This window comes from Bombina bombina, chromosome 2 (genome assembly GCF_027579735.1).
Source record: "Bombina bombina isolate aBomBom1 chromosome 2, aBomBom1.pri, whole genome shotgun sequence".
Lineage (NCBI taxonomy): Eukaryota > Metazoa > Chordata > Amphibia > Anura > Bombinatoridae > Bombina > Bombina bombina.
In genome coordinates, this window is record NC_069500.1 from 432,271,623 (window position 1) to 432,289,870 (window position 18,248).

At 36.7% G+C, this 18,248-nt stretch overlaps 1 protein-coding gene across 4 annotated transcripts in view; it reads left to right on the plus strand.

Annotated features, from left to right (window-relative positions):
* EIF4ENIF1 (eukaryotic translation initiation factor 4E nuclear import factor 1) overlaps positions 1-18,248 on the plus strand; it is a 51,761-nt gene that overhangs the window by 8,816 nt on the left and 24,697 nt on the right. For all 4 annotated transcript variants that reach the window (XM_053702021.1, XM_053702023.1, XM_053702022.1 and 1 more), the window contains 7 exons: positions 1,191-1,367; positions 13,906-14,138; positions 14,707-14,772; positions 14,881-15,061; positions 15,137-15,219; positions 15,426-15,562; positions 15,694-15,781. In XM_053702021.1, the coding sequence (XP_053557996.1) occupies positions 1,191-1,367; positions 13,906-14,138; positions 14,707-14,772; positions 14,881-15,061; positions 15,137-15,219; positions 15,426-15,562; positions 15,694-15,781 (965 nt within the window). The remainder of the gene's footprint in view (positions 1-1,190; positions 1,368-13,905; positions 14,139-14,706; positions 14,773-14,880; positions 15,062-15,136; positions 15,220-15,425; positions 15,563-15,693; positions 15,782-18,248) is intronic.

Sequence of the window (18,248 nt, forward strand, 5' to 3'; positions counted from 1 at the left end):
TTTCACCATACGTAGAACTGTGCGCACGCATACATGCTGTAAAGTAAGAATGCGTTTGATAAAAAAAATATATATTTTTTAAATTTAAAATGCAAAGTGAGTGAACATTTTTTTTTTTTTTTTTTTTTTTTTCTCTTCAAAACGGCATCAATATATTCTTAAAATATAAAAATTGCAGCAGAGTAGTAAAAAGAGTTAACATTTTCTTTAACTTGTAACCTTTGCCCTATTGGCTGGTAGATTTTAGCTCCTAATTAGTAACTATGTAATGTGTGTTTGTTTTTACACGCCAATATGCATGTAATACATTTATCTAATTTAATGCATTTTAAAGTGATGTTAAATGTGAACCGCTAGCCTACACAATATATAACTTGGACCTCAATTCATGATTATATAATTTTATTTTTTGTAACTTTTTTTTTTTTTTTTTTTTTTTTTTTTTTTTTTACGGGAATATGTGCTAAAATATAACCTCAGTTTTTGTTTTTTTAAAATGACCTCATCCAACCATCCACCGCAAAACTAATGTTCTTTTATGAGGTTAAGTTTCCACTTACACAATAGCTGTGCTAGCCATCCGGCACTTCACAAGTTAAGGTCCATGTTCTTTATTCCATTTAAAAAAATTCTATCACAAACCCCAACATGCGATCGTATAGATAACCAAAAAATAAATGCAGTTTCATTCACCAAAATGCAGAAAACTGTATTTTTGTAAATATTTACTTTTTAGATGCTTCAATTTCACCTACGTTCCTCCACCCATACAATCGCCGCCATAGATTTTAAAAATCACGTGTTTTCAACTTGCAATCAGAATCCTGGCCAGTCAGCGACTGTAAAACATGTGCTACATGTTAGATCTCAAACTGATCTTCTGAAAACATGTATTAAGAATTAAGCGCAAGTGAATAGTGAAGAACAATATGCCCATATAATGACTTAGAGAGCGGGTGGTTCCGCTCTCTACTACAGCTCATACATAGATCAGGAAGTAATCCCGGGGGCGGAGAGATGGCGCTTAGTAAGTAAAATTAAAAAAAAAGTGTTACAAATAAAAAAAAATTGATTTAGGTGATAGCGACTTGAGTAATAAGACTTTACCTTCAAATTGCACTCAATTTACCATCACTTTAAAATATATATAATCTTCTCCTTTATGTTTGTAATATGGCTGTTTTCTGCAGGCTTGGAGCAAGTGATTCCGTCCCTGGGCCAAAATTCTGGAAACTATTTTGCACCGATCCAGTTTGAAGAAAACGCTGACAAAGTGGACATCTTGGAGATGCTGCATAAAGCAAAAGTAGACTTGAAACCCTTGTTAAATAGCCTGACAGCCAACAAGGAGAAGCTGCGAGAGAGCTGTGAGTTGAGGGTAAAATGGGGCATGGGTGGTGATTAATGTGTGTGTGTGATAGGTCCCTACATAAGTTACTTTGGAGCGGTTGGTTGGCTTAAGTCTATTGAAAGGGGATAGATTTGTTTCTGTCCCTCTAAAAAAAAAAAAAAAAATTAAAAAAATATTTAATCAGGTTTGCTTAAATGGAAAGAAGCTATTGCTAACATTTGGATAAGTTAGACTCTTACTGGAAAGTTTGTGATGCCTGGTTGTATAGAGCAGACTGGGAGGGCTGCAATCTGAACCTAACATTCTGAGGATAGAAAGTTGGGAAATGGAGTAGAGAGAGGAAGGATATGATGTTCTGTTTCTCTCCATTCCCCCTCCCATTTTTGTTTCTTTTTCTTCTATATACCCATGCTGTAAAATACAAGTTTTAATCTCTTAGCATAAATTGGGGAGTTGGAACATTTTTGAGGCTCCTTGATGTTGCCTGGTCGTTTGTTTATGGTTCTTCAATATAGATAATTTACTTAGAAACGCTTTGGGACTCTAGATGTGGGTTATCCCCCACATAGTTATAACTAGTGATGCACCGAAAATCCTGGATGCACTTGGCCGAAAACAGATACTGAAAATGTTGGGGTTTTTTTTGGGTTTTTTTTTTGCATAATTAAATTTAATTAATCAATCTGAATTGAAAAACTTCAAGCCAATCAAAAAAACACACTTTTATTGAAAGTAGCACACTAACATTGGACAAAAATGTCTTTAAACAACAATAATATGCTACATATTAATTTTACCAAGAAAAAAAACAGGCAAAAAATGCCATTTTCGGCCAAAATGTCTCTGCGACCAAAATTTCGGTGCATCCCTACTTTAAAGGGATACTAACCACACATTTTTTCTTTCATGATTCAGATAGAGCAGGCAATTTTAAGCAACTTTGTAATTTACTCCTATTATCAATTTTTCTTTGTTTTTTTGTTATCTTGATTTGAAAAAGCAGTAATAAAAGGTTAGGAGCCGGCCCATTTTTAGTTCAGCACCTTGGTAGAGCTTGCTGATTGGTTTGCTACATTTAGCCACAAATCAGCAAGTGCTACACAGGTGCTGAACAAAAAATGGTCCGGCTCTAAAGCTTACAGTACTACTTTTTCAAATCAAGATAGCATGATAATAGAAGTAAATTAGAAAGGTGCTTAAAATCTCATGCTCTATCTGAATCATGAAAGAAAAAAATTGGGTTTAGTATCCCTTTAAAGAATAATACAGTAAATTGGTTTTTGTTCTATGTAACAATCAGTTTTAAAAGGGTTTTTTTCTTTTACCAATTATTCAAATAAAGTATAGTCCTAGAAAACTCGTATGCAAAACAGTAAGTCAGTTAATGAACTTAAACAGCAGCTCTAGGCTAGCATCAAATTTGAAACATGCTACACAATTTTACCGAAAATAACATGCAAAAAAACCGAAATAGCCAAAAATGCCATTTTCGGCAGAAACATTTCTGTGGCCGAAATTTCGGGGCATCCCTAGTTATAACATAACATAAATACTTATACAGGATATGTCACATATGTTAACAGTTCTGCTAAATCTAAGCATATGGTATGACTAGCACTAAAGCTGATGCTACTTTTGTTGTTCAATGTCCTTTTAATTATATATTAGACACGGTCTGTATAGCACAGCTAATACATTTGTTTACATCTTTGTGTTTTGCATCTCCTTGTACCTGTCTGCCAAGTTTTGCATTCAACACTGTCTCTTTATTTGTTGTATTTTTGTTTTGGGTCTTCAATAAATAAATAATTTTTTTTGAAAATACAAAAATTAGAGCGACAGTCAAGTCAAAAAGAAAGTTTCATGATTCAGATATGGAATGCAATTTTTCAAAATTTTAGTTTTATCAAATTTTCTTCTCTTTGTATTCCTTGTTGAGTCATTACCAGATAGTGCAAGTGCTGTGCTTAAAATGCTGGTGCACGGTGCATACTTAAATACACTTTTGAAACGGCTATCGCTTTTATAGGAAGCATTTTTGCTAATACATGTAAATTACAAAAATGTTTCTGTTCAATACCAAAATGCATCCATGTGGTTTCCAATTTTGGCTGGATTATCCCTCTAACCCCTTAAGGACCACAGCACTTTTCCATTTTCTGACCTTTTGGGACCAAGGCTATTTTTACATTTCTGCAGTGTTTGTGTTTAGCTGTAATTTTCCTCTTACTCATTTACTGTACCCACCCATATTATATACCGTTTTTTTCTCACCCATTTAACAGACTTTCTAAAGATTCCATTTTCATTATCTTAGAATTTACTATAACAAAATATGATGAAAAAATGGGGGGGGGGGGGGGGGGGGGGGACTTTCTTTCATGTAATTTGCAAGAGTCCATGAGCTAGTGACGTATGGGATATAAAATCCTACCAGGAGGGGCAAAGTTTCCCAAACCTCAAAATGCCTATAAATGTACCCCTCACCACACCCACAATTCAGTTTTACAAACTTTGCCTCCTATGGAGGTGGTGAAGTAAGTTTGTGCTTGATTATCTTCGTTTATGCGCTTCTCAGCATTTTGAAGCCAGATTCCTCGCAGAGTACAGTGTTTGTCAGAGGGATGTGAAGGGAGTTTCACCTATTGATTCTATGGTTTTCTTCACAGGAAATCTTTTCAAAGGTTCTCTGTGTTATCGGTCATAGAGATTCATCTCCTACCTCCCTTTTCAGATTTACAATATACTCTCATATTCCATTACCTCTACTGATAACTGTTTCAGTACTGGTTTGGCCATCTACTATATGTGGATGGGTGTCTTTTGGTGAGTATGTTTTCATTACTTAAAGGGACACTGAACCCAATTTTTTTCTTTCATGATTCGGATAGAGCAGGCAATTTTAAGCAACTTTCTAATTTACTCCTATTATCACATTTTCTTCGTTCTATTGCTATCTAAGGTTTTTTGGTTCAGATCCTGGACAGCCTTTTTTTTTTTTTTTTTTTTTTTTTTTTTTTTTTTATTGGTGGATGAATTTATCCACCAATCAGCAAGGACAACCCAGGTTGTTCACCAAAAATGTGCCGGCATCTAAACTTACATTCTTGCATTTCAAATAAAGATACCAAGAGAATGAAGAAAATGTGATAATAGGAGTAAATTAGAAAGTTGCTTAAAATTTCATGTTCTATCTGAATCATGAAAGAAAAAATTTGGATACAGTGTCCCTTTTTAAGACACTCAGCTATGGTTTGGCACTCTATGTATCAATATAAAGTTCTAAATATATGTAATTATACTTATTTGCCATGAGTCAGTCTGCAAAAGGAAATGTACATAAACCTATCAGTTTCAAAATTTGGAAAATATATTTAGGAAGTTATAAAAAAAAATCTTTTTCTTACCTGGGGTATAGTCTTTTGTTCAAATTGACTGCTTTTTCATTTTCGCAGGCAAAATTGGTCTTGCAAGGTCGCAAAATGCTGATATTTATTGCGTCATTCTTGACACAAGATTTTTTTTTTATTTTTTTTTTTTGGTGCGAAGGTACATTCGGTGACGCAAATTCGTCATTTCCGGCATCTTAGTTGACGCCAAGTTTCCTTGCACAAGGTTGCGTCTGCCATGATGCGAGTTGCGTCATTTCATTTTGTCAGAGGGCTATGCTGTTTGCGTTTTTTGTTTCCCATTCCAGAAACTGCCATATAAGGAAATTGATACTTTTGCTTTATAAGTGGGGGGGGGTTCTTTTATATTTGCAAGATGTCTCAGAAACCACTGTTGGGACCCTGCTGCCTGATAACCGTTCTACCAAAGCTAAGTGTATCTGGTGTAAGTTAGTGGAGATTATATCTCCAGCTGACATGATAAGCTTTTACATGGAGATAATGTATCCATCAGTACTAGTACAATGCCTGTTCCTTCAAAAACTAATGTACATGATATTCCTGTGAATATAAAAGATTTTATTGCTGATGCGGTTCAGAATGCTTTGTCTGCTAATCCGCTTTTTGTAAAGGTATTTTACAACTTCTCATATGGTTGATGAAATTTCAAATGACCGACAACCTACTGATTTATCCTCCTCCTAATGAGGATCTATCTGGTTCAGAAGATCCTACCTCAGATATTGACACTGACAAATCTACTTATCTGTTTAAGATGGAGTATATTCATTCCTTGTTAAGAGGTGTTGATTACTTTGGATATTGAGGAAACTAGTCCTCTTGATACTAAAACTAGTAAACGGTTAATTCTGTTTATAAACCTCCTGTGATTACTCCAGAGATTTTTCCAGTTCCTGATGCTATTTCTGATAGGATTTCAAAGGAATGGAATAGGCCTGGTACTTCCTTCTAGGTTTAAAAAGTTGTATCCTTTGCCAGCAGCTAGATTGGAGTTTTTGGGAAAAATCCCCAAAGTTGATGGGGATATTTCTACTCTTGCCAAATGTACTACTATTCCTAAGGAAGATAGTACTTCTTTGAAAGATCCTTTAGATAGGAAACTTGAATCGTATCTAAGGAAAGCTTATTTATTTTCTGGCTACATTCTTAGGCCTGCTATATCCTGCTGTATCAACTTTTTGGTTGGAAAGCTTAGCGCAACAGATTCTGATTTGTCTAGCATTGTTTGCTTGCTTCAACATGCTAATCATTTTATCTGTGATGCTATTTTTGTTATAAAAATTGATGTTAAAGCTATTTTAGCTAGAAGAGCTTTGTGGTTCAAATATTGGAATGGTGTTTAAGTCTAGATTACTATCTTTCTTTCCAAGGTAACAATTTTACTTGGTTCTCAGTTGGATTCAATTATTTCAACTGTCACTGGCCAAAGGAAGTTGGGGTTTTTTTTTTGTTTTTTATAACCTCAGGATAAAAGATCTAAGGGTAAATCTAAAGCTTCTAATAGTTTTCGTTCTTTTCGACAGAATAAGAAACAGCCATGTTATAAAGTATATTACTATAACAATGTTGGTTGTGCAGACAATATCACAACTGTGGCATATTCCAATCATCAGGATGAGACTCGCAGTCACCTAGCTATGAAAGAAGTATCTTGGATACTTTCTTGGTCGGAATCCAGCTCTTGTCTAATTTCTGCGGTACATATCCCAGGTGTAGACAATTCGGAAGCGGATTATCTCAGCCATCAGACTTTACATCCGGGAGAGTGGTCTCTCCATCCAGATGTGTTTTTTCAGATTGTTTAGATGAGAAGCCAACAGATCTATTTCTGGAAGACCCCACATCTGAACGAGAAACTTTCTAGGTACTGGTCCAGGGATCCTCAGGCGAAGTCGGTGGATGCGTTATAAGCCGGTTGGTAAAACCAAGGAACTGCTATCTTCCCGCCTCTAGTTCTTCTTCCAAGATAATCATGGAACATTAGTTTGTGTTTCTGGTAGCACCAGCATGGCCTCACCGGTTTTGATATACGGATCTTGTCCGGATGTTCAGTTGCCAACTTTGGCCACTTCCTTTAAGACCAGACCTTCTGTCTCGAGGTCTGTTTTTCTATCAGGATCTTAAATCGTAAAATTTGAAGGTATGGAAATTGAATGCTTAGTCAGAGGTTTCTCTGACTTAGTAATTGATACTATGTTACAGGCTTGTAAACCTGTTTCTAGGAAGATTTATTATCGAGTTTGGAAGACTTATATTTCATGGTGTTCTCAAATTCTCCTTGCATTTTTTTAGAATTCCTAGAATTTTACAGTTTCTTCAGGATGGTTTGGATAAAGGTTTGTCTGCAAGTTCCTTGAAGGGACAAATCTCTGCTCTTTCTGTTTTGTTTCGCAGAAAGATTGCTAAGCTTCCTGATATTCACTGTTTTGTACAGGCTTTGGTCCGTATCAAGCCTGTCATTAAATCAATCTCTCCTCCTTGGAGTCTTAATTTGGTTTTGAAGGCTTTATGGGCTCCTCTCCCACCCCACAATTGTCCCTGCCATCTTAAAGGGACTCTGAACCCAAATTTTCTTTCATAATTCAGAGCATGCAACTTTCTAATTTATACCTTTTTATCAATTTTTCTTCGTTCTCTTGCTTTCTTTATTTGAAAAAGGCATCCAAGCTATTTTTTTGGTTCAGAACCATGGAAAGCACTTGTTTTATTGCTGGGTGAATTTATCAACCAATCGGCAAGAACAACCCAGTTTGTTCAGCAAAAATGGGCCGGCATCTAAACTTACATTCTTGCATTTCAAATAGATACCAAGAGAATGAAGACAATTTGATAATAGGAGTCAATAAGAAAGTTGCTTAAAATTGTAAGCTTTATCTGAATCACAAAAGAAAACATTTTGGTTCAGTGTCCCTTAAGTACTTCCAAAAAGTCTCCCAGTACTAAAATCAAAGGTTTTGGGTTGTGGGTTGTGTGTTGTGTGTTTGTGGTTTTGTTTTTTTTTTTTGTTTTTTTGCGCAAATTTTTCTGTAGTGTAGGTGCCCCACCTCCTCCCAGATCCCTTAGATGAAAATTCCTTCCCTCCTCTCTCCAACTTTATTTTACAAGAATTTTGCCATAGTGTAGCGTTCCCACCCATGCGCGTTCCTGAACGTGATCCCGCCCCATTGATGGCCACCCACCCAATGATCTTGGCCATCGATGTCCGATGCAGAGAGGGCCACAGAGTGGCTCTCTCTGCATAGGATGGCTTAACATTTTTATTGCGGGATGCCTCAATATCAATGCAATAACATGAAAGCGATTAGGATCGCTTCCACCGCTTGAAGACACAAACTATGTACAGGGTACGTCCTTGGTCGTTAACGGCCTTTTTTTTTTTTTTTGGTATGTCGTTAAGGGGTTAATTACCTATTCCCTAGTTTTGCATAACCAACACAGTTCTTATAGTAATACACCTTTTTACCTCTGATTACCTTGTATCTAAGCCTCTGCAGACTGCCCCCCTTATTTCCATTTTAGCCAATCAGTGCTCACTCCAGGGTAACTTCACGTGCATGAGCTTAATGTTGTCTATATAAAACGCATTAATGCTCTCTAGTGGTGAAAAACTGTCAAAATGCATTTAGATTAGAGGCGGCCTTCAAGGTCTAAAATTGGCATATGAACCTCCTAGGTTTAGATTTCAACTAAGAATACCAAGAGATCAAAGCAAAATTGGCGATAAAAGTAAATAGGAAAGTTGTTTAAAATTACATTCCCTTTTTGAATCCATTGTTTAATTTTTTTGGGGACTTGACTGTCCCTTTAAGTGATGTCTTTCACATGATACATGGGGTCAGAAAATGGGAGAAAAATAAATTTGAATTTCAAATAAGCATTAGATTTTTTTATGACAGTTAGTGCTATTTGTCTTGTTATATACTTGTTAGTTATGTAACTTACTGCATTGAGTAGTTTAACTCCACAGGTGTGAGCACAATGTTATCTATATGGCCCACATGAACTAGCAGTCTCCTGTTGTGAAAAACAAAGCATGTGATAAGATGCTGTCTGTAGTGGCTTAGAAAAGGGCAGAAATTTTGAGGTTTTATATGTTATAAAGTATATTACTATAACAATGTTGGTTGTGTAACGCTGGGGAATGGGTAATAAAGGGATGCTGTATGTATGTCAATTAGACTTTTCTTTCACGATTCAAAGGCTACAATAGTGGTGTGTGTATCTATATCTCCTTTTATTCTGAACTTGGGTTAGGCCCACTGGTTCCAATGAAGGGTTATCTTGATGCTACATGATCTAAAGACATTTTAGATCAGTGTTTTGCAACCAGTGTGCCGTGAGAAATCCCCAGGTGTGCCACAGCAGACTGACAACAGTGTGACATTTTTTTTAAACTTTGCTTGTTTTTTACTCCCAGTGCAGGGGTAGTTTGTAGGAGGCATGGCATAGCAGAACAATACATACAGTGTGTGTGGGTTTGTGTGTGTGTGTATATATATATATATGTGTATGTGTGTATGTGTGTATGTGTGTATGTGTATGTGTGTGTGTGTATATATATACACACATACACACACACTGTATTAGGCTACAATGTCTGTTTTTTTTTTGTTTGTTTTTTTTGAGATGGTTGTGTGCCACAGGATTGTTTTAATGTAAAAAAAAAGTGTGCCACGGCAAAAAAAGGTTAAAAATCACTGTTTTAGATAACACTAGGTCCATAAAACATGGTTTGACAAGTGGTTGTTTTTTTTTTTTTTTGTGTGTTGAGCTTGAGTAGCCTGCACAGAGCCCTGACCTCGGCCCCATTTAACATCTTTATGCAATGAAACTGACTGCAAGCAAGACCTTCTCATCCAACATCAGTGTCTGATCTCGCATGCTCTTTTGGCTGAACAGGCACAAATTGTTACACACCAAAATCTTTTTTTTTTTTTTTTTTTTTTTTTTAGTCTTACCAGAAGAGTGACAATTGTTGTGGCTGCAAAAGGGGTGGGGGCAACTCCATATTGATGCCCACCATATAGGGGTATGGTCCATTAACATATTTTTGGCCTTCTAGTGTATCGAGCAAAAAGACCCAGGCATTTGTCTTTGCTTCCAAACACTTGTGTCAATATTCACAGGCATCCTGATATTCAGTCTTCAGCCAATAAACAGGAATCCAAAAGTAATACCCTTTACTGTCCCTTTTAAGGGCCTTGATCAGCTAGAAAAGTCATAATTTTACATGAGATTCAGATAAAGCATACAATTCTAAACAACTTTCCTATAATTTGCTTCCTTCTTGTTATCCTTTGCTGAAAGGTTTATCTAGCGAAGTAGGGAAAGAAGTGGCGCTAAGGACCCCTTATATGCCAAGTACGAAAAGGATCCCTCATACAAGATCCAGGGGTTAGTGAGGACAGATTCGGCAAGGTAGTACTGGCGCTTGGAAGCCTAAGGGTTAATGAGTATTGTTTTTGTAATAATTAATAAATCATAAATATTCTCAATATAAATAAGCACCTTTTCGATAGTTATATCAAGGAAAAAAATGATTTCATAAAGTGATTATGAGTATTGATTAGATCAATATAAAGTACATTAATATATTCTCAGAGGACCCTTTTTAGGTTCGGTAAAGGAGACAATAAATATAAGTTGTACTGAGATAATTCAATATAGCTATAAGCTCATGTGTATTAATCAGTTGTGTGGATCGGTATAACACTTATGTTAAATTCTTAGGTGACTAAAGCTCCCTATCACTTGAGACTAGCTCGATATAAGCAGGTTACAAAAGTGTAGGAGAATAGGATTAATCTCAAACGTGTACCAATCTATATAACAGATTGTAAGTTAAATCATTTCATTCTTGAAAAAGCCCCGAGTGAGGGGTGAAACATGTTGAACTGAATTGCTAAATTTTCTACTTAATACCAACAACTGACGAGCAGCTGTGAAATAATACAGTGCACCTTACGGATTTACAGACCCTCAACCTGGATTGAGCATAAAGAGGGATATAACCAGTGGAAACCAGCCCATCCTAAAGTTGGACACAGCCTATAAAAACTTGCTACCAGGCAAAAAGGGCCAACAACTAAAAAGCTTGACGTTGGGATTTACGTCACAAGAAGAAGACAGGGGCTCACCACTAAAAACCGCCCTCTGCTACATACAACAGGCGGATCAGATCTGCAACGCCGGAACACAACAAAGGTGAAGCAGTAACACCTCAACGCCGGAAGACTACCTGGGCCCAGGAAAAGTTTCAGAGACTTTGAATTTGCAAAGTACCAGTACAGTGACAGCGTGATATTCCAAGTACAATTTAATGAGAACCGGATCCATTCGTATCAACACTGTGGCACATTAATATCCTCTCTCTAGACGTAGAGAGAGGCATTAAAAACTTTTAAGGTACCGCTTTAAAACTTTTTATCTACATACTCTATGCCTACACTGCATCTCAGCAGGTTATTTATATGTGATTTCTAATCTGAATTTTAGTACTCTATTTTTTTGAACTATTGGACGTCCAATTTTAGTTTTACCCCATTTTCATTTTATAAACAACTGTATATGTATATTTTATAAGTGTTTGTGGAGATTTTTTTGTATAATAAATGTTATTTATCAATCACTTACAGTCTGTTTATATAGATTGCTACACGTTTGAGATTAATCCTATTCTCCTACACTTTTGTAACCTGCTTATATCGAGCTAGTCTCAAGTGATAGGGAGCTTTAGTCACCTAAGAATTTAACATATAAGTGTTATACCGATCCACACAACTGATTAATACACGTGAGCTTATAGCTATATTGAATTATCTCAGTACAATTTATATTTATCGTCTCCTTTACCGAACCTAAAAAGGGTCCTCTGAGAATATATTAATGTACTTTATATTGATCTAATCAATACTCATAATCACTTTATGAAATCATTTTTTCCTTGATATAACTATCTAAAAGGTCCTTATTTATATTGAGAATATTTATGATTTATTAATTATTACAAAAACAATACTCATTAACCCTTAAGCTTCCAAGCGCCAGTACTACCTTGCCGAATCTGAAAGGTTTATCTAGGAAAGCTCAGGAGCAGCAAATAACCTAGGTTCTAGCTGCTGATTGGTGGAGAGATATATCTATATTTTCATTGGCTCACCCATGTGTTAAGATAGAAACCAGTTGTGCGTTGCTGCTCCAACAAATGATACCAAGAGAATGAAGCAAATGTGATAATACAATTTTAAACAACTTTTCAGTTTAATTCTGTTTATCCAATTCATGAGAGAGAAAAAATTGAGTTTCATGTCCCTTTTACTCCTAGACCAGTCTTGTGTATAGGTCTTATTAAAGGGACATTAAACCCATTTTTTTTTTATTTTCTTTAATGAATTGGATAGCACAATTTTAAACAACTTTCCAGTTTACTTCTATTATCACATTTGCTTCATTCTTTTGGTATCATTTGTTAAGGAAGCAGCATGGCACTACTGGTTTCTATCTGAACACATGGGTGAGCCAGTTTCCTAGACCAGCCTTGTGTATAGATTTTATTAAACTGGAAATGTTCTATCCAAATAAAAGAAGTTTTGGGTTTCCTGTCCCTTTAATAAAACCTATACACAATGCTGGTCTAGGCATGCATATTAAGTCTTCAACCACAAAAAGTAGGTATTCAGTCAGATTACCCTAGTGCAATTCATTTTAGTACTGTTGTAATCCAGGGACATAGTCTCAATCCCCACTGGCCAGCAGTGCAGGTAGGGGAAATTCCGTATCCAGTCACATGACTCAGAGCAACACTATGATACGGAGTCCCTGCACTCTGGTTGCCGTGCATGGCAAAATACTAAAATATGCAGCGTTGTACTGTGTGTTGTCTTAAATAAAAAACTGTAGAATTGCATAATTGACTGACAATGCAGCAGTGTTTTGTGTGTGTGGTGGGTTTTTTTTTTTTTTTGTGTAAAAATATAAATTATATTTTCATTCCACGTGTGACAGCCATCAACTTGAGTGTATCCTATGCTCTCTTGCATATATTTTGTATACGAGTTTGTGCATCAGAAATTGTGCACATAAAAGAATGGAAGAGTTTTAAAATTGCATGGTCTATCTAAAGAAACATAAAATCATTAACGTTTTTGACTTGAGTGCCGCACTATTGGGTGTGTGGAATGAACTTTCTGGCAGTTGGGCAGCAACAGATTGGAACTTCAGCACTGCACCCACTTTGGTTACTACACATTATCTCTTTCTGAAGTTGCTTTTATGACTTGTTAGCCTTAGCATTTTCTGCATTTAAAAAAAAAAAAAAATTTTTCCCAAATATCCGCATTCACTGTTCCCTTGATCATAGTGCAGGGTGCAATCCAGATAATATCCAGAATAAGTCCCAAGAGTTGCACTCGCCATGTTACAATTTTTTTTTAAATTAAAAGTGAGTTAACGTTTTCGGGGAGTGACCCCGTCTTCAGACTCCTGGTGTGTGGTGGGTTTTTTTTTTTTTTTTTTTTTACCCTCCACAGGAATTTGAAGACGGGGTCACTCCCCGAAAATGTTAACTCACTTTTAATTTAAAAAAAAAATTGTAACACGGCGAGTGCATCTCTTGGACCTTATTCTATCTATTCCCCGCATTTAAAGTGATGGTAAATCCTAGTGTTTTTGAAATAATAGGATTAACCACTGCAGCAAAATTTCAAAGTATAAAATACCTTGTGCTGAAAGTTCCTTTTTTTGATTGCAGCGTATGTTGCACTGAGCACCTCAGGCCACCTACAGCAGAGCGTTTTGTTTTTAAAAAAAGATATGTTGGCCAATAGCGTGCTAGCTATCTGGCTTAATGCCAACTGGCCCACGCAGCTATCTGGCTAAGTGGTGGAAACGTCACCTCATTGAAAAAATAGAATTCTGCTACGAGTGGTCTGAGGCACTCTGCGCGGCATACACTGCAGTCAGAAAAAGCAACTTTAAGCATGAAGTATTTTTGTTGCACTGGTAATCCTAGGATTTACCATCACTTTAACATAAAATACTCATTTTCATTTTTTAAAGGACCTGCAAGTCTTCTGCTGAATCACAAAAGCAACAGCTAAAATTTAACTGGTGCACTACTGTATGTAATGTATATCATTTTTACAGCACATACTGGAGTAGTCCTGTCAGTGGAAGAAGTTGAAGCTGGTCTTAAAGGGTTAAAAGTAGAGCAGGAGGGGAAGATTGCTACTCCGTTCATGGCAGAACAGTTGGAGGAAGCTCTTACAGCAATTGCTGGTCCTAGGAAGCCCCGTCGAGATGGAGACATGTCTGCTTTTAACAAGCTTGTAAACAGTATGAAGGCAAGTGGGACTTTGCCTTCACAACCTCAAGCAAATGTAAGTACTTTCTCGTGAAGTCCTAAGAGGCCCTCACTGACCTTTTTGTAAAATTCTCCTTTGCTTTCCGGAGATGACTTCTCAGCTGCTTGTGCATGACCAGAGTCTGGTAGCGGCATTGGTTCTGCCTGGCTTTGCAATGAGGTTATTATATATTTATTTTTATTTTTTTTTTTATGGATTAGTTGCTTTTGTTCCGGTGAGTCATTAATGTATGGATTCCACTTTTTTAATTTCTGTGTTTTTTTTTTTTTTTTTTTTTTTTTTTTTTTTTTTTCTGGCTCTTTGGATTCCTGATTTTTATTTTTTATTTTAGCTTCTGTTGATTTTGTTGCTTCATCTCTTCAGGTCTAGTATATTCCAGATCCAAAAATAGTAGGTGCATCCCCCCCCCCCCTTTTTCACAATAGTTGTGACATATCATGCCTGGTTTAAAGTGGTACCTAACTTTAAATATTTCTCACATGGTTTTAAGGGTGTTTGCTTAATGGTGTTTTTACTTCTGGGCTGTTGGGTGTAGTTCTTGGATTTTTTTGTGTGCGTAGCTCTTATATCCTGTTTCTTTCAGAGAAACCTTGACAGTCATTTGTCTTCTGATATCACTGGTCCCTCTTTGCAGCGAAACATACTGCAGGTATAGACTGTTTGTTTTTATATGCTGTCTTGTTTTCAATTGTTTTTCTAGTAGACTTTCTAAAAAAAAAATTTGGTATTTTATTTTTTTATCCTATCCATTATTCAGGAGCTTCTAGGACCTCCTGTTTCTAATTCCTCCTCCAATGTACTCAGTAATTTAATGGGGACTCTTGACTCAACAATTTCACTAATGGGACATAGGACACCTTCTCCTCAAATTCCCCAGGTGTTTCCCACACGTGCCTCCTCTGCAGATTACCTACAACCTAGAATACCTTCTCCCATAGGTAAGGCTGCTATAATTTGGAATGACTGTTCACCATATGACATTTTGCTGATCAATAGAAGTTTATTTCAAACAGGTTTTGCTTCAGGTTCTCAGCAGCTTCTAGGAGAGAACTTTCCCACAGGGGTACCCAAGTCTGACAGCCCAATGATTGCCCAGGTAAATATCATGACTTTTTACAGAAGGGGAGCAAATGCATGTTTCACTAAGCAGTTGGTGAAGTATTACAGTGTAATGTAATTAACAAACTAAATTTGTAGTTACTTCCTGCTTCTCCCCCCCCCCCCATGTGTTGGTTTACTATGTAGGCTGCAATTAGATTTCAGTGATCACTGCATATAAAACTGCTGTATACCTCACAACAGGTTAGTCCGTTGGAACTCCAGCAAGCGGCATTAGAAGGATTAGTTCCACCTGATATTGCTTTCCAGACTGCAAGCTACTACCATCCAGGATATGGGAAGATGTCAATGGATAAGAACAGAGACAACTTCCGTAGCAGGTCAGGCTCGTTACCGTATTTAGTTTTGAATATTAAAATCTCTTGGCATGTCGGTATCTAACCCCCCCACACCACTTCTATATCTATCATCTAATTATTATTTTTTTTTATTATTATTTTTTTTTCTCCAGGCCACAACAGAGGATAAGCAAATCCCCAGTGCCCAGTATGCGTGGGACATCAATATCACCAGGACCTGGTGCCTCCGTCACAAGCATGGTAAATCGTTATAGCATCTCTGTGGTGGAAATAACTTATGAAGCATCATTTGATATATTCAAATTGCATTTTTGTTTGTTAAGCTGGTGCCAAACTTAGATTTGTGACTCTAAAAGTGAAGTGTACCTGTATAAACTGGAATAACCTACAGCATAGAAAACATTACTAAAATGGGATAATTTGTCTCCACGTGTATTGTGTGGAACGGAGGAATCATTATGTAATATTTCACAGGACACTGGTAAAGTTTCCATTAGGAATTGGTAGGAAGAAAAACACCTTCCTCATTCCTTAAAAGGACATTGTATGATCCTTTACTCCTGGGAATTACTTCTCTACTGCTAGGGGTTTTATAGAGCTCTTAGGGTTTGGGAATCTTTGCTGCATCCTACCACCTGGCACATACCTCAGTCTTTACTTTGCCTCTGTTGGAGGTAGTCAAAGAATGAAGATGTTTTTCAGAAGAGGGTCTTCAATCTATGTTGAGGCCTGGTTCCCCTCTTGTTAGAGGGATGTTTTGGAGTTTGGTCTATAATATGATGGTTTTTGCTTCATGGGAAATCCTTCACAGATCCTCTGTAAATTCGGTCCCAGGGACTCTTCTTCAGATCTGTTATACTCCTATCTCAATTATCACTGCTGTTATGTTTCAGTACTTGATTTGGCAGTCTATTACTGGTGGGCAAGTGGAGATATTATATATATATATATATATATATATATATATATATATATATATATATATATATATATATATATATATATATATATATATATATATATATATATATATATATATATATATATATATCTATATATATATATATATCTATATATCTCACACATTCTTACCTTTCCCCTTTGCTTTTTGTGTGCATAATGTTTGGCACGCTTTAGTCTTCCCATGCCCGGTTCTCAACATTGTCATATGCTCGGGTTAGTGAGGTGTTTGTTTTTTTGTTTTTTTACGGTCTCAAGTTAGTGCTAATTCATGCATTAGATTTTATTGCTTCTGCAATTACAAGGGCATTGCTGGCGGCCATTCAAACAAACATAAAAGGTCAGTTCAAGTTTTTCCTTCTATTAGTAGTGAGTGTCCTGATGCTGGAGATACAATGTTATCTTCAGATGGTGAGGTTTCCTCTGGGATTGAGGATCCCTCATCTGATGTTGAGCCTGATAATTCCTCTTTCTTATTTAAGGTGGTACATATTAAGATATATCCTTAACCTCCTTCCTGCTTACCGAAGCAGACATAGCAACTCTAAATAGAGCAATAAAATTTTTTATTTGGGGCAGGAGACCGTGTATAGCGGCTGCGGTTCTATAGCAACCATACCTCAGAGGGGGTCTGGTGCTCCCAAATCTTAAGTTTTACAACTGGGCAACACTAATTCGACTGGTGATGGATTGGCAACTTAACACAATGTACTTTCAGGACCCATCTTTGGAGACAGCTGTTGTCTCACTTCACTTTTGTGTTTTTTTTTTGTTTTGTTTTGTTTTTTCATATTTGCCATACATACCATTTGTTGACCTACCCTCAAGTCTCAAGAATAACTTTATTTATAGGGATGCTCTAAGAGCTTGGAAGCTTGCGTTCAAATTTCTGAGAAACAGGTCACCCACATCTAGATACATCCCACTGATGGGGAAATAAGTATTTCCTGGCGGGCTATGAAACGGCCCATTTTCAGGACTGGAAATCGCGAGAGATCACATCGGTGGGCACTCTCTTGGACCCTTTGTCACACGGTCAGGACCTTTTAAAAGCCAGTATCACTTACCAAATTCACACTTTTTTTTTACGCCTACCTTCAGGTCCGGCACTATATTAACACGCTGATGGCCCAACAGACAGATTTTTGGCAGCTCTCTTCCTTTTCATATATCCATGTTGCCTATAAGATGGGTAATTTTTCTATGTCCCCCATATACCAACTCTTGATGGCGCAGGCCTCCAAAGGTGTTGTAGGAAATATCTTGACTAGGCTACAGATAGAGGATTTGGGGGAAATATCCACTAATGACGTACTTACCAGTTTAGACAGAACGAGATTGGCTAGTCTAGCGGTCCAGATTAGTCTATTTAACATCCTAATCTGCATTTCTCTATCACATTGGAACCAAGACTTGCCAAACCAATGTATCAAATGCTCGTTACTAGGGCCTACACTTAAACATTATTTCTGAGTGCCCATATGTAAACCAATTCTGGAAACTCTTGCAATACTGGGTTAAAATTACCTTTTAAGGTGGGTCTCTTTTTTTTTTTTTTTTTTTTTGACCAAAAAAATCTTTTTCGTGGGAGGCGCAACATAAATCATTATCGCATGCTTATACTCGGCACATTGTTGACGAGGCAGTGTATTCTGGCACAGTGGATCTCCAAATAACCACCCACTTTGACTCAATTCAAACATAGAATGCTTAGACAACTTTTTTCATTGAGCAATTTGACACCACT